This window comes from Penicillium cosmopolitanum, assembly GCF_028827165.1.
Source record: "Penicillium cosmopolitanum strain IBT 29677 chromosome Unknown utg000006l:49.0-5199605.0:1.0-5204138.0, whole genome shotgun sequence".
Classification (NCBI taxonomy): Eukaryota; Fungi; Ascomycota; class Eurotiomycetes; order Eurotiales; family Aspergillaceae; genus Penicillium; species Penicillium cosmopolitanum.
The window spans coordinates 898,286-911,771 of record NW_026622676.1 but is presented as its reverse complement, the minus strand read 5'-3'; the positions used below and the strand labels follow the sequence as shown (position 1 = coordinate 911,771).

At 48.5% G+C, this 13,486-nt stretch overlaps 5 protein-coding genes across 5 annotated transcripts; 3 read left to right on the top strand and 2 right to left on the bottom strand.

The window, feature by feature from the left end:
• Positions 1-230: 230 nt before the first annotated feature.
• On the top strand, positions 231-1,092 carry N7509_004876 (SDR family NAD(P)-dependent oxidoreductase; the record flags this gene model as incomplete). Its single annotated transcript, XM_056629513.1, has 2 exons — positions 231-654; positions 719-1,092. Coding segments are annotated over 2 exons (798 nt in total), but the record flags the coding sequence as incomplete, so codon positions are not given.
• Positions 1,093-1,544: 452 nt separating this feature from the next.
• N7509_004875 (sugar phosphate isomerase/epimerase family protein) lies at positions 1,545-2,540 on the bottom strand (the record flags this gene model as incomplete). The annotated part of the gene is made up of 1 exon (XM_056629512.1): positions 1,545-2,540. One exon carries the CDS (start codon positions 2,538-2,540, stop codon positions 1,545-1,547), a length of 996 nt encoding a protein of 331 aa, XP_056488814.1.
• Positions 2,541-4,407: 1,867 nt separating this feature from the next.
• N7509_004874 (fungal specific transcription factor domain-containing protein) lies at positions 4,408-6,331 on the top strand (the record flags this gene model as incomplete). The annotated part of the gene is made up of 5 exons (XM_056629511.1): positions 4,408-4,902; positions 4,955-5,228; positions 5,283-5,467; positions 5,533-5,707; positions 5,769-6,331. 5 exons carry the CDS (start codon positions 4,408-4,410, stop codon positions 6,329-6,331), a joined length of 1,692 nt encoding a protein of 563 aa, XP_056488813.1.
• Positions 6,332-6,713: 382 nt separating this feature from the next.
• Positions 6,714-11,270, bottom strand: smc4 (condensin subunit SMC4; the record flags this gene model as incomplete). Its single annotated transcript, XM_056629510.1, has 3 exons — positions 6,714-6,887; positions 6,947-7,699; positions 7,752-11,270. 3 exons carry the CDS (start codon positions 11,268-11,270, stop codon positions 6,714-6,716), a joined length of 4,446 nt encoding a protein of 1,481 aa, XP_056488812.1.
• Positions 11,271-11,610: 340 nt separating this feature from the next.
• N7509_004872 (ELYS family protein) lies at positions 11,611-12,682 on the top strand (the record flags this gene model as incomplete). Its single annotated transcript, XM_056629509.1, has 3 exons — positions 11,611-11,764; positions 11,851-12,080; positions 12,143-12,682. The coding sequence occupies 3 exons, from the start codon at positions 11,611-11,613 to the stop codon at positions 12,680-12,682; spliced, it is 924 nt and encodes a 307-aa protein (XP_056488811.1).
• Between the last annotated feature and the right edge of the window lie 804 nt (positions 12,683-13,486).

Below are 13,486 nucleotides of genomic sequence, written 5' to 3'. Positions count from 1 at the left end.
CCCCGCATCTTGTTTCAACCCTGTTTCGGACCATGGCCCGAAATTCCTACATCATGCACTCCAGAGGATCTCAGCCACCTAAACCTTGCGGCTAAAGGAATAAAAAAACAGCTTTAACCAATGTGGACTGATTTATAAATGTGTGGTTAAAAAGAATCGAAGTCTTGTTGCAAAACAGAACACAATTTTCTTCGCAGTTGAAGTCGCCTGAAGTGCGAAATTTAGCTGCCATGTCTCAACCGCTGCCTCCTCAAGATCCAATCCCAAATCGCCTACGAGATTTGGTTGCTCTCATCACTGGAGCCGCGGGGAATATCGGCCTGGAATCTGCTCGTCGGTATCTTCTTGAAGGTGCAAAAGTCGTGCTGGTAGACATCAATCCGCAGAGACTGGCCCAGTCAAAGGAGGAGCTGATTGGTGCGATCAGATATTTACCTGATGGGAAGGATTTGGATCCAGATGATTTGATCCTCACTGTTCAGGCGGACGTTACTGCCGAGGAGGATGTCCAGCGATATGTTGACGAAAGCACTCGGAAATTCGGCAAGATCGATGTTGCACTACTCTGCGCGGGCATCTCATATTCGTCAACTAGTATTCTGGAAACAGATGTCAGCCAGTATGACAAGGTTATGCAAGTGAATTGTCGATCCGGTTAGTGTTTATTTGTCAAATACTCATAGCTATGGATAATCAGTCACTAACACGGAGTATTTAGCTTTCCTAGGCGTGAAGCACTGTGGTCAAGCCATGAAAGACTCCGGGAAAGGAGGGAGCATTGTCTTGATCTCTTCAATCGCCGGTCTCCGTGCGACACCTGGCCTGTCAGCATATTCCACTTCTAAGTTCGCTCTACGAGGCCTCTGTATCACTGCCGCCGCTGAACTTGGCCAGCACAATATTCGTGTCAATACGGTCCATCCATGTGGTGTCAATACACCCATGTTTCTGGCCGCCTGGCCCGAGGAAAAGATGAAGAGTATGCTAGCAACTGTTCCTCTTGGTAGATGGGCAGAGGTGGCGGATGTTGCGGCCCTATTGGCATTTTTGGGAAGCGCGGACTCTCGGTTCATGACTGGTGGAGCTCTCAAGGTAGATGGAGGCATTGTGATGTGCTAGAAGAATGAATAAATTTGAAAGACTGAAGACCCTTTCTTTTATGGCGCTACATAAGCGCAGGGTAGTCAGTAGTTGTATATATGTACTCGTATAGCGGTATTTTACGGTGACACCGCAAAATCCAAGCCCTTGTTGACTGGACTGGCCTCCGCCTTCTAATGGCAGACTAGTAGCTACCTGAGATGGAATAGATCTGAGATGGAATAGATAATCTTCAATATTCAGTTCTAAAGTACAGAACAGGATGTTTGGGGTTGAGCCTCGTACATCGAACCAACGCCTGTAATTTTTTTTTCGTGGAACAGACTCTTTGTACATAGCTCTCTTACTCTATCTTTCTTCACCACACACATCACACTATTCTTCATTTCCTTTATCCCTGAATCCCACGTATAATATCATTATTGATACTACAGGTCTCGAAGCTATGCATATTTCTCCAAGGCTGTCGATAATTTTCGCAGAGACTCCACTGCTCGCTGTACATTTTCATTCGGCCGGGGCGATTCATTTTCTCTCATTCTCCAGTCAAAGATTTCCAACGACACGACACCCTTCCAGCCTTTTCTTTTCAGCCATGCGTGAGAAATAGCTGTGACAGGAAGGTACGCCCCTAGCTCCTCTTCAAGCGGAAATGGCCGCATGTTTCGCGACCAACATATAGATGGGAGTAGATCTTCCGAATAGAAACGATGTTCTGACGTTAATGGAGGCAGGAATATCTCGCCGTCTGAGAGCTGCATATAGAATATCTTATCCAGTGGGCATGTTTCAACGAATAGATCAAGGGACTTTTGCAAAGCTGAATCTGCATCTTCACGCATACCACTCTTGACCGTGACATCCCCCCACACTCGAGCAGCCACGTGAAAACTGTCGAGACAAAGTCCAAAATTGACTCGGTCCACATCCTGGACCATACGGAGCGATTCCTCCCAAGTGTCGATATAGGTACCCCAGGCCACAGCTTCGTAGGCGATGCTGACAGAGTATGAAGCTGCCAAGGCGCTTAGTTCACGTAAGTCGGCCACCATGCGTGACCAGTCCCCGGAACTGTTTGCAGTGTCGAACTGGGATGGCACTTGCAAGTACTTTGCTCCCAAGCACGCCGCAATCTCGATCCAGTTTCGCGCAGACTCGAGTCGATCTTCTAGAGGCGAATGATAACCCTCGAAATTCTTGAAAGGGTTTAACGATAACACCGCCAAGTTTTCAGACGAGCATAATTTTGCAATGATCTGTGCAGCGTCACGTATGCTCAATGGTGGTTCTTGGGAGAGCGCATAGTCTTCGAGTTCCTTGTGGATGATTTCGATCGCAGAAAACGAGGCAGAGGCGGCAGCATGGATTTTCTCCGGGAGTGTATGAGAAGGATGAAGGCCCAAAGACGAGGTCGTGATTGCGAGGGGATTGTCAAGCATGATGGCTAGTAGTATTTCTTCACTGAAATGGATGTCCAGACCATGCGGACACTGAGTATTTATAAGCTAGGCTAGCAATGCTCAGTCGGAGTTAAACTTACCCAAATCACCATTGGCCTTACAATAATAAATACAATCTATCTTTTTGTCAAGAAGGATAAATTACCCTATCACCAGATATCGTTACTAGAAAATGGCTAGGCCTTGATCCCCCAGCGAGGATGTTTCCAGGGCCTACTTCATCAAGCAACGATGAATCCAAGTCCATTTTTGAAAAAGGTCCATACCGATATTGAATATAATTATACTTCTAACTGGCTTTTACCAATCCCTTTGTGGTCAATTTGACCAGTGTAGGGTTCTCAGAGAGGGCAAACAAAGTTTCAGCCCATCCAAGTTGGCCAATGTTCCGGGGGCGTCTCGGTGCCCTCCGATACAGTCTCCGCCTTTCGGAGAGAGGGTCCGAAACTATTCCTGGAGATGAGTGTGGGAGTTATTTCGGCACTTCCAATGCAAAAGCGGTCCCCGATATTCAAGTCTTCCCAATAAGACTTAGCCAGTTTCCACAGCTATCGATGCGGTTTGCGGTAAGCTCTACTTAGGATATTTTCTCGTCAATCTTACGTTGCTATACATCTCTCGTTACCGCAATCCACAGCTCAGCGAGCCACGGTAAAACACTGACACCATTCTGAATATGATTTTCAAGTCACTGCAATCAATAAAAAGAAGGTGGTTCTGCTTGATTTTCAGCGGAATGGGGTTTCTTATCGTATACCATCATAATGTAGTTGAAATGGGATATAGACTTAATAGTTATTTGCACGGGTAAATTACTTAAATTACCAAAAATACGCTCCGGTCAAGTAACGCAGGCCTCAAAGTACTTCTCGACCTGATGAACGTACTCAGTATGACATCTTGAGGGCTAGGATATCCTCAGATTTTGAACCAATTCTCGAATCGTAAAAAAATTTGAACTGGTAAAACATCCCAGTTAAGTATACTGGAATTCATCGGCCCAATAGTTGGGCGGGCAAATCACGTGTATCTGCAAACCGAAGATGGATGACGCGCTGCACATCTCGCGTCTCATACGTTGCGTGGAAGAATGTCCGAATATCCTACACGAGTGCAGATTCTTCGTCTGCGCTGACAATGCCTAAAGAAAAACCAAAGATTGTATCCGCGTAGGTTTCATCCGCTTGGTCACGTATTCTGGTAAATTAATATTTTCATCGCAGATGCAACACTTGCAGAAAAAAGAAGGTCAAATGTTCTGGTCAATATCCATGTCTTTATTGTACTCGCCGAGACATTCAATGCACTTTTCCAGTGTCAGATGATAGACGTCTATTTACCGAGGCGTATGTTTCTCCTCGAACCCAGGCTATGGCTTTCTGGGCCTCTGATGTGTGGTATATAGGAAGGTCCGGGAACTTCAGTCACGTCTGGCTCTGTACGAATCTCAGGCCCACTTATCGGAAGGTCAGCGCTTCTTATACAACTCATTCCAATATGATAGTTCGTACTAACCGACTTGAGGGGCTGAAGATGGCGGCCGTGTCCAGATACCGAGCTCGACGGCCATATCAAATCCTACCGAAATAGCAGATGTGAATTCAGGGCAGGTCTTCGCCACGCCAGTAAACACACAGAGAAGGACTTCTGCTACACCATATACACCAAATATGACATCAGGAACCGAGACATCTGCGCAACGTTTGTTCCATTCTGGCAATCTTCATCCTTCCTATTCTAATTTCCCTATTCAGAAATTGAAACCCATTTCGCCCTTAGCTCAAGTCAAAACTTTGGGAACCGAATACAAGATCTTCTTGAGCAACGAACAACTCATTTTTCACAAATGTCGTATACACCCCAAGAACAAGCGCCACACTTCAATTCGAATGCCGGAGGCCTATTCCCGCAGCATCGCACTCCTCTCCAACTACACCAGAGCCAAAACGGGCCATATGCTAATCTGCGTCTACCCTCGGTAGAAGAAGCCTATCAACTTCTAGATACTGTTCTACTCTACCTTTGTGGTACTCAACATTACTTCGATGAGAGGGAGCTCTCGGACCAGCTGATGATATTTTACAGAAATAATTTTGACGCTGGTCAGAGAACCAGCATTTGGTATCTTCACATTCTTCTCGTGTTTGCGATTGGAAAACTATTGCGTGGGGACTTGGACGGGACAAGTGAACCCCCAGGGTTTGCCTTGTTCAATGAAGTTCTCAGATTACTTCCCGGTATCAGTGAAATCAGAGCCCATGGTGTCGCCGGAATTGAGATTCTGGCACTGATAGCGGTGTATTACCAAAATATTGACTGCAAAGATGACGCGGCTACTCATGTATGAAACCGAAGTACCCCTCCAGTTCCTTTTCCAAGCTTATATTGTATAGATTGGACTTGCTTTTCGGCTAGCTTTATTGCATAAACTCAATCGAAAAACTACCCTTGAGCAGTTACAACCGTCGCAAGCAACGCATGTCAACCGTATTTGGTGGACAGTTCAAATGCACGATAAACGTCTTACGATAGCTACGGGATGTCCATTAAGCCTCGACGACAAAATGATCGCTTCTCCTCTCCCAACTGCTTCGCCGGGTTTCTCTGCCCCGTGGGCTATTCTATTGAATATTGAGATTGTGCAAATTCAAAGCAGAATATACTCTGGTAAATCCTAATATCAGATACGAATAACTATCGCAGCAGCTAAAATTCATATAGTCCTTTACAGCAATGAGACTTGTTCAGAGAACACATTTTGTAACAACGTGCAAGATATCATGTCTACACTCACTGAAATCGCCAAGGCAATTCCTCAGAATCCCTCGCGCCCCATCAAATCAAACCGCGACCCATCGAAGCTAGGGATACGCACAAGCATTTCGCTATTTACAATGCTCTATCAGGTACAGACTTGATTCCATATAGTTGGTAAGATCGCAAATTTTAAAGACTAATTCGTCTTTACAAGGCAATTATCCTCACTCTACGACCTGTTCTTCTCCATCTCACCAAGTTGATACTCGATCGCGAGACAACTTTTGCTGAAAGCAGCAGTGCATTGCAGCAGCTTGCCCGTATATGCATAGAGGCTGCGCGTAATAATTTGAAACACATGCTAATTTTAAATGATGAAAAGATCATCTGTTCGTGACATTCCAACCAACCTTGGATCTGGCTAGGGACCTAGGAGCTAACTCTTCACAGCGGTATTCGGATTCTTTGACCTCGATGCTGTTTTTTCTTCATCTTTCGTCTTGCTCTTAGCAGCCATAATCAGTTCCCCAAATCCCAGCGATTCCAGCAATTTCCCTTTTCTCACCTCAAGTCCCGGCATCAAAGAAGGCCTGCAGCTTCTTGACTATCTGGCTGGGCGCCAAAATCATGCTGCCGGTGCACGAAGAGATCAGCTTCAATCTTTACACGAACGCTTACCCTCCTTCATGCAAGGGATTTGCACTTCCGAGGTCAAACCCGAAGCTTCATCAGCGTCTCAAACTGAATTGAATAATATGGGGGTTGCAAATGCGAGAGCTTCTTCGGCGGAAGCTAATTTTTACCAGGCAGGAGTTTCTCAATACGATGCCATTATGGGGAGCTATACTAGCGGGACAGTGGAAGGGGATTTTGTGCCGATAACATTGCCGGTTGAGTTTTCGGATGATCCTCATGCCATGTATTCACTTTTTCATGATCAAGGCCTTTCATTGACCGGAGAAAATCAGGCGGATTTTGAGGAACTACAGCGACATTTTCTATGGAATGAGTGAACTAGTAAAATCCATCGCAATTCAATGTCCTACTACAGACCTCACCGGCGTACTCTCAAATCCACGATCAGGTCATTAGACGTCTTCTGGGGTCATCAGTTCGCCATCGAAATATTGACTACTAGTACTAGATGGAAATTGATCGGCATAGATAGCGTAGAATCCCATGTAATCATCTCAAATTAATCCGTGATCTATTCGAATGCCACCAAGTTCTACTTCAAGTTTACAAGGGAATTCAAAAGTTATATGGAATAAATGTATTCAAATCCAAGACTCCGGGCCCATGATATCATCAAAAACAGTAAAAGGCACCCTATCCAGCCAGGTTCCTATATCCATGGATGCAGCAAGGAAATCATGCAGGTATAATGTTCAGTCATCACCGACCCTCGATGTAGTCTCTGTTCTCGATCGTGACACTCTTCGTCATGTGGTTGACCTTGTAAACACCGACAAGACGCGAGGCAAGCTCGAACATGTTGTTTCGCAAAGAAATGACGATGAATTGTGCGTTCTTCGTCCGCTCCTTGATATATGATGCAACAATTGAGACCTAGTGTGCGAGTTAGTACCTAGCGTATCTAAAAATTTAGTGGGAGGGTAGGAACTCACGTTTCGGAAATCCAACGCGGCGTCAATCTCGTCCATGACATAGAGCGGTGTCGGTTTATAATGATGCAAAGCAAAGACCAGCGCCAAACTGGACAGTGTCTTCTCGCCACCAGACAAGTTACCAATGTTCTTCCAGCTCTTCTTCGGTGGCATGACTGAGAACAAGATACCCTCAGAGAAAGGATCTAGTGAGTCAACCAACTCAAGTTCGGCATTACCACCCATTGTAATCATCTGGTACATCTCCTTAAGGCGGAGAGAGATGATACCAAATCCTTCCATAAATCCATTGAGACGGGCTGAACGAAGACCATCCAGGCGAGACTTGGCGCTATCGCGAGAAGTCAGGGCTGTGGCCAGATCCGCAGACCGCGCTTCGTGCTCGGCGGTGCGACGACGGTATTCTTCGATGACAGATAGATCCACCGAGGCATTCTGCACCTTCTCCTCCAAGGCGGCGATGACAGCCTTGAGAGACTCCTTGTTCATCGCATCGAGCTCATCCTTAGTGAAGGTCTGAAGCTCCATTGCGTCTTGCTCCTCACCCAGATCGCTGACATTTTGCAACGCAAGTTTCGAAAGCTTCTCCTCCCAATAGCGGCTGCGCTTTTGGTTTTCTCCGAGGGCCTTTTGGTTCTCGTCGAGCTTGTTCCGCATCTCAATCTCGGTAGCGCGAGACTCGTTCAACTCGGCCACCTTCTCGTCGAGTTCTTGCTTGAGAGCCTTCAGTTCGCCCTTCTTGGTCTCGAGAGCCTAGAACAAAGTTAGTGCTGTTTCTGCCCGAATCCCTTTGAGCGCAGCTTACCTCTTGCGCCTCGTCGGCTTTTTGCCTCCAGCCAGAGGCATCGTTGGCTTGGTTCTCGACATCTGCCTCGAGGCTTTCCAGATCCGCCGAAATTTGCCCAAGTTCCTTCTCGGAACCATCACGGGCCTTGGAGTGCTTGGTGATGAGCTTCTCGTTCTTAGACTTCTGCACCTCGGCGTTGGAAATTTCTTCGGTCAACATATTGATCTGCTCCTTCAGGCCATCGACCTTGGCCTTCTGTCCACGCAAGCGGACACCTCCAACTTCCATGATTTTGCTTTGCAGGTTTTGAATCTCCTCCTCAATGCCACTCTTCTCGTTGTTGAGGCCTTCGATCTCGTTATTGACAGCCTCGATTTGCTCCTCGAGAGCAGCAGCTTGAGACTCATCAGCCTTGGATGGCTTGTGCTCCGCACTCAGCTCCTTGACGCGTCGCTGGGCATCAGCAAGGCTGCGTTTGGCGCTGTCGATTTCAATCATGATCTTTTGAATCTTGGTCTGAACGCGCGGGATCTCATCGGACTTCTCGCGCATCTGGGCTTCGATGTTTCGCTGCTTCTCCTGGAAGTGCTGGAACTTCTTTTCCAACTCGTCGAGATCTGACTCGAGCCGGTTGACCTGGTCTTTAGTTGTATCCGCGACTTGCTTAGATGACATGGCGCCTCGCGCAACGCGAGTACCACCACCACTCATCGTACCGGAAACATCGATCAACTGGCCATCCAGCGTCACTACTCGCCATCGGCGCGCGCCATAAGCAATGCGGTTAGCCTGTTCGAGGTCCTTAGCCACGAGCGTGTTTTGCATGACGCTGTAGAAGGCCGGTGCGAACATAGGGTCCTTCGGCTTGACAAGATCAAAGAGACGCGGCACACTCTCCGGGGTATAGATGGTCGACATGTCGCGACGTGGCAGCCGGTCGAGGAGAATAAAGTTGGCTCGACCAAGGTTGTTCTTGCGAAGATAATCAATGCACTGTTGACCAACCTCCACGGTCTCCACCACCATATTATTAAGAGCTGGGCAAGCAGTAGAAATCGCAACATCGTACTTCTCATCGATAGTTCCTAGGTTTCCAAGGCGGCCATGGAACCCATCTATACGACCAGACTCCTTCAGTCGCATCAGCCCTGTCAACACACTGCCCTGGTTCTGTGTGTTCTGGAGGCTGACTCGCGCTTCATCGGCCTTTTGTCGGGCGCTGGAGACATGGGCGCGGACCTCAGGCTCACGAGCAACGTACTTCTTCAAATCATGCTGGAGCTTCTCGACCTCGCCTTCCAGCGTCTCCTTTTGAGCTTGTCGTTCCTCGAGGTCGGTTTGTTTCGATTGCAGAGTCTCTTCAATGGTGCCAATCTTGCCCCGCGCCTCTTCTAGCAGGACAGTACCAGCATTGCTCCGCTCGCGAAGAATATCGAGCTCACTCTGGGCAACGGCAGCAGCAGATTGCTTCATGTTAATCTTCTCGTTCCAAGGCTCCAAGGACTTCTGCTTAGCGGCGATTTCGTCGGAAAGGCCCTGGGTTTTGCCTGTGAGACTTTCACGAATGGCGTTCAATTCTTGCTCCTCGTCGTGCATCTCCTGTTCAAGCTGAGTGGTCTCGCCAGACTTTCTCTCGATGTCATCGGAGAATTTCTGGACCAGACTTTGGCATTCAGATGCAGCAAGGCGACTGGTCTGCATAGTCTTTTCCAGCTTCTTTTGCTTGTTGACCAGGAACTTCTTCTTCTCATCAAACTTGACAGACTCCTTGTCGTACTTGGCCATTTCCTTCATAAGCACTTGCGATTCCTTCTCCATGGCTTCCCACTCGCGCGAAGCACGCTTGTAGGCTTTCTCGAGTTCCTTGATACCGGATTCGTTGCCTTCATGTTTCTCCAGCTCCATGTTCAAGAGCTCTTGCATTTGTAGGATGGCTTCCTCGGTCACACGAACATTATCAGCGCACTCGTCGATATAAATTTGGTACAGCGCTGATTGCTTCTGAGACAACTCGTTCTCTTCGCCAATGTAGGCCACGGCCTGGTTCTTCTTATCCTCGAGCGCGGTCTTCTCTTTCTGGACGTGTTGAACTCGATTATTCTTCTCGGCACACACATCGTTGAAAGTTTCCAGCTCAGCTGCCGCCTCGTCGATAGGAGTTTTGTACTTGGAGGTTCCGATGATATCTTCCAGGTATTCGAGAAGACCTTCGTCATGCTCATTGGCGGCCTTGGCTTTCATTTGGGCGATCGACTCGACCTCGCCTTGCAGAATCAAGAATCGCTTGTGGTCGAGGTCAATTCCGCGATCACGGAGGAAGGCAGTGACAGTGGTAAAATTTGTCTCCTTCCTGTTCATGTAGTACTTGCTGCTGTTGTTTCGGAACGCCCGTCGCGATACGATCAGGTGAGAATCGGGGATGGTTTCTTGGCTGCCATCGGGAAGATCAAGAACCTCCTCAAAATGCACCTCGACCTCACAGAATGGAAGGTCGGGATATTGAGCGGAATTGTGGATGAGCGCGGAGATCTTGCCCTGTCGCATCTTGCTAGCACGGAAACCAAAGACAAACAGCAACGAATCGATCACGTTTGACTTGCCAGATCCGTTGGGCCCAACCACCGAAGAGAAAGAAGCATGGAATGGACCAACAACTTGCTTTCCGGCATAACTCTTGAAATTGTTCAGAATCAGGTTCTGAATAATCATGCGAGGCTTCACTTCTGCGGGCTCCGCGGGTGCTGGGGCTGTCATATTCCTAGACTTCATGACTATATCCATGGGCTTCTCCAGTACAGTCGAGTTCGGATTGATGTACGACACCTGGGATTGCGGTTCTTCGGCGGGTTTCGACGGCGAGGACTGGTTCACGGCGGACTCGGTGATATCGGTGAGGGGAGGCACGCTCTCTCGTTGAGCGCGTGCTTCGGACTCGGGTGATTCGGACGGCTCTGGAGTAGGGAGTGAGCCCTTTGCCGGTTTGGGAGTAATTGAGCCACGACTCTTGCGGGAAGCCATACTTTGTCTTTTTAATGCTGCCGTATTGGAAGGTGACCCAGGATCGAGATCAGCAGGCTCGATACTTTTCCTCTTCAAAGCCGCCTGGTTGGAGGGGGAGTCGGGATCGGCGACTATAGAAACCATGCTGATTCCTTCGTCGTTTTCGTCGTTTTCGTCATTTTCTTCGCTTTCCTCGTTCTCGTTGTTCTCGTCGTTCTCGTCGGTTTCCTCGGCTTGCGAATCTTCCGATTCCGATGCGACTGATGCGACCGACTGCCGGGATTTGCGCGTCGGCTTCACGGTGGCGGGGGTTACAGGCTCTAATGTCATTCTCTTCGAGCGGGATGCGCGCTTAGCTTGATTGGGGACAGGTGTATAATCCGCCTCATTCTCTTCGCTCTCATCATCGTCGTTGTCGTGGGTAGAGGGAGTAGGCGTCACGTTTCCGGGGTCCTCGGATTCGGAGGTTTCTTCGACCACATAGCTCCTACGGGGAGCGGAGCGGCGCGATGGCCGACCCTTTGCGATAGAAGCCATTTCAAATCAGTTGGGGCGCCTGCGTCATGGGCGGCGAGGGGGGGCGATGTGGATGTGGAGGTGGATGGAGAAGGTGAGGGAGAGAGGGGAGGTCACTGTCCGTGTTTATTTTGCGCCTGAAAGGGAATGGCGCGCCAATCTGCCACAACACAAGCTGCAGGCCCGCTTCACCGCCTTCCCATCCAACGGTGGATCCCCTCCATGCGCATCGAAGCTCAGGTGAATTGTCAATTGTGATTTTGTGACCTGTGACCATCCTGTCAACTTCCGGGGGTTCCGCAATACTGGAGTACGACAGACAGCCAATTCTATTCTCTGCAGTCTTCTCTATCCGCCCATCATGGCGCAGTGGGAGAAATTTGACCACATATTCAGCTTCAACAAGAAGTACTCCTACGATTCGAAGACCGTCGACCAGATTATCTCCAATCGCCGCTCCTTAGAGGGACAACTCTTCGCGGATCGCCTACTCGGGTTACTCGGTATCAAAGGAGGTACATCATCCATCTGCTCTCCTGTGTATAGCAGGTTTAATTCCATCTTCCCAGGATCCCTTGGCTAATCATTTATTTCTCTACAGTGACCAAAGTGTATCCACCCAAGTCTAATGCAGACCTCCGATCCCTTGTAGACCACATTGTGGCCTCTGAACTCGACATACATCACAAGCAAGCCTTGATTTACTATCTTCTCAAGGACTGTCGCAATGCGCTGAGCGCTGCGGCGGATTTCGCGAGCTCATGTCACCTACCAGAAAAATACCGCCTCTTCATTGAAGGTCTCTGGCACATGGACCGTTTAGATTTCAGGGTATGTTTTACCGTTTAGCATGAACTGCAGTGCACACGCTAATTTAATCATCGATTTCTCAGGCCGCAATCTCATATCTCGCCGAGCCCTCCCTGATTCCCACCTTCCCCGACGAAATTCTTTACGCCCTCACCCTTTCCAAACTTCCGAAGCATGACGATAATCTCGCAATCACCTACTACCTCGCCGCGGCCCCTCCATTAGCAACTGAAAAGGTCCAGCGTGCTTACTTCGAGACTCTTTGCCGATCCAATGTGACCGAGGCCTTCTACTTTTCTCGAAGATACGACGATCTCCACCGTCAAGCGTTTTTCGGTCAACTCGTTGAATTTGTTCTTAAGACCCCCGCTGGCCAAAACCGGAGCAGACGAGCGATGGAGCTCGTCGGGCTTCCCCTAGATCAGGATGAGGCGGAATGGTTCGAGGGAACATTGTTACGGGGCAAAGCAAGCTCCCTGCCGGGAGCCAAAGATACGGTGATGATGCGTCGTCTGGCAATCGGGCAGATGGGAGGACTTGCGCCCGAGCTGGAATCGATGGGTGGTAAGAAGGTGGACGGACTGAACTGGGATGATCTACGGGAAAGCATGCGAGGCGTATAATACCCATCCAGTGGCGCAATGTTCAAAATGATTTATTATGTCGGCAAATTCGCCTTGGCAATTGGAATCGGAGTTTGGGCTGTTGATAGTATGCTTTAACAACTTGAATGGAATACTCTAGGCGTCCTGTTCTGTTCTGCCTAGGTGTTTAATTGACTAAACTTGCATTAGTATCCTGTTCAAGCTGCCTAGTAGTAGACACAATATTAGTGGTGAATACCACCTAGGTACTAGTACGAGAAGTAGCATGCCCACTGGCAGCCCTGGAGGTGATATCATCATCTCAAGTTGTTTCCGAGTCGCATTTCAAATCCTGGACTCGGCGGTTCTCCCGCCGGCGTTCAAGTTCAATTTCATCCCACTCGCAGTTCAAAGTACAGTACTAATAGTACCTACCTAGGTAGGTACTGCTAGTAGTGCTATATATTTTGGGTCACCTTGTTGAAAGCTGACCTCGGAAAGCTGAGCTCTTGGGTAAGTTGAAACCATCACACAAAGTGCATATATATGTGAATCTCTCAAAAATCCTTAGGAGCCATCGGAAGGAATCATCACAAGTTCAAGCTGATATTCCTTATTGATTTCAAGAGCTATCCACACTTATAGTCCTCGTGGTTGGCGCAGCCGCGGGCGGCCAGGGCGATAAGGCGATAAGAGATGCGCCTGCGCAGTTCGGAAAAACAGCTTCATTTCCATTTCAACGCGTCTCAAACCCCAGGCTACTATTTCCACGTCAATATATACTCGTCCGGGAACATCGAACGAGGAAATTGGTCTGGGATTCAACCCCGGAATCACACACAA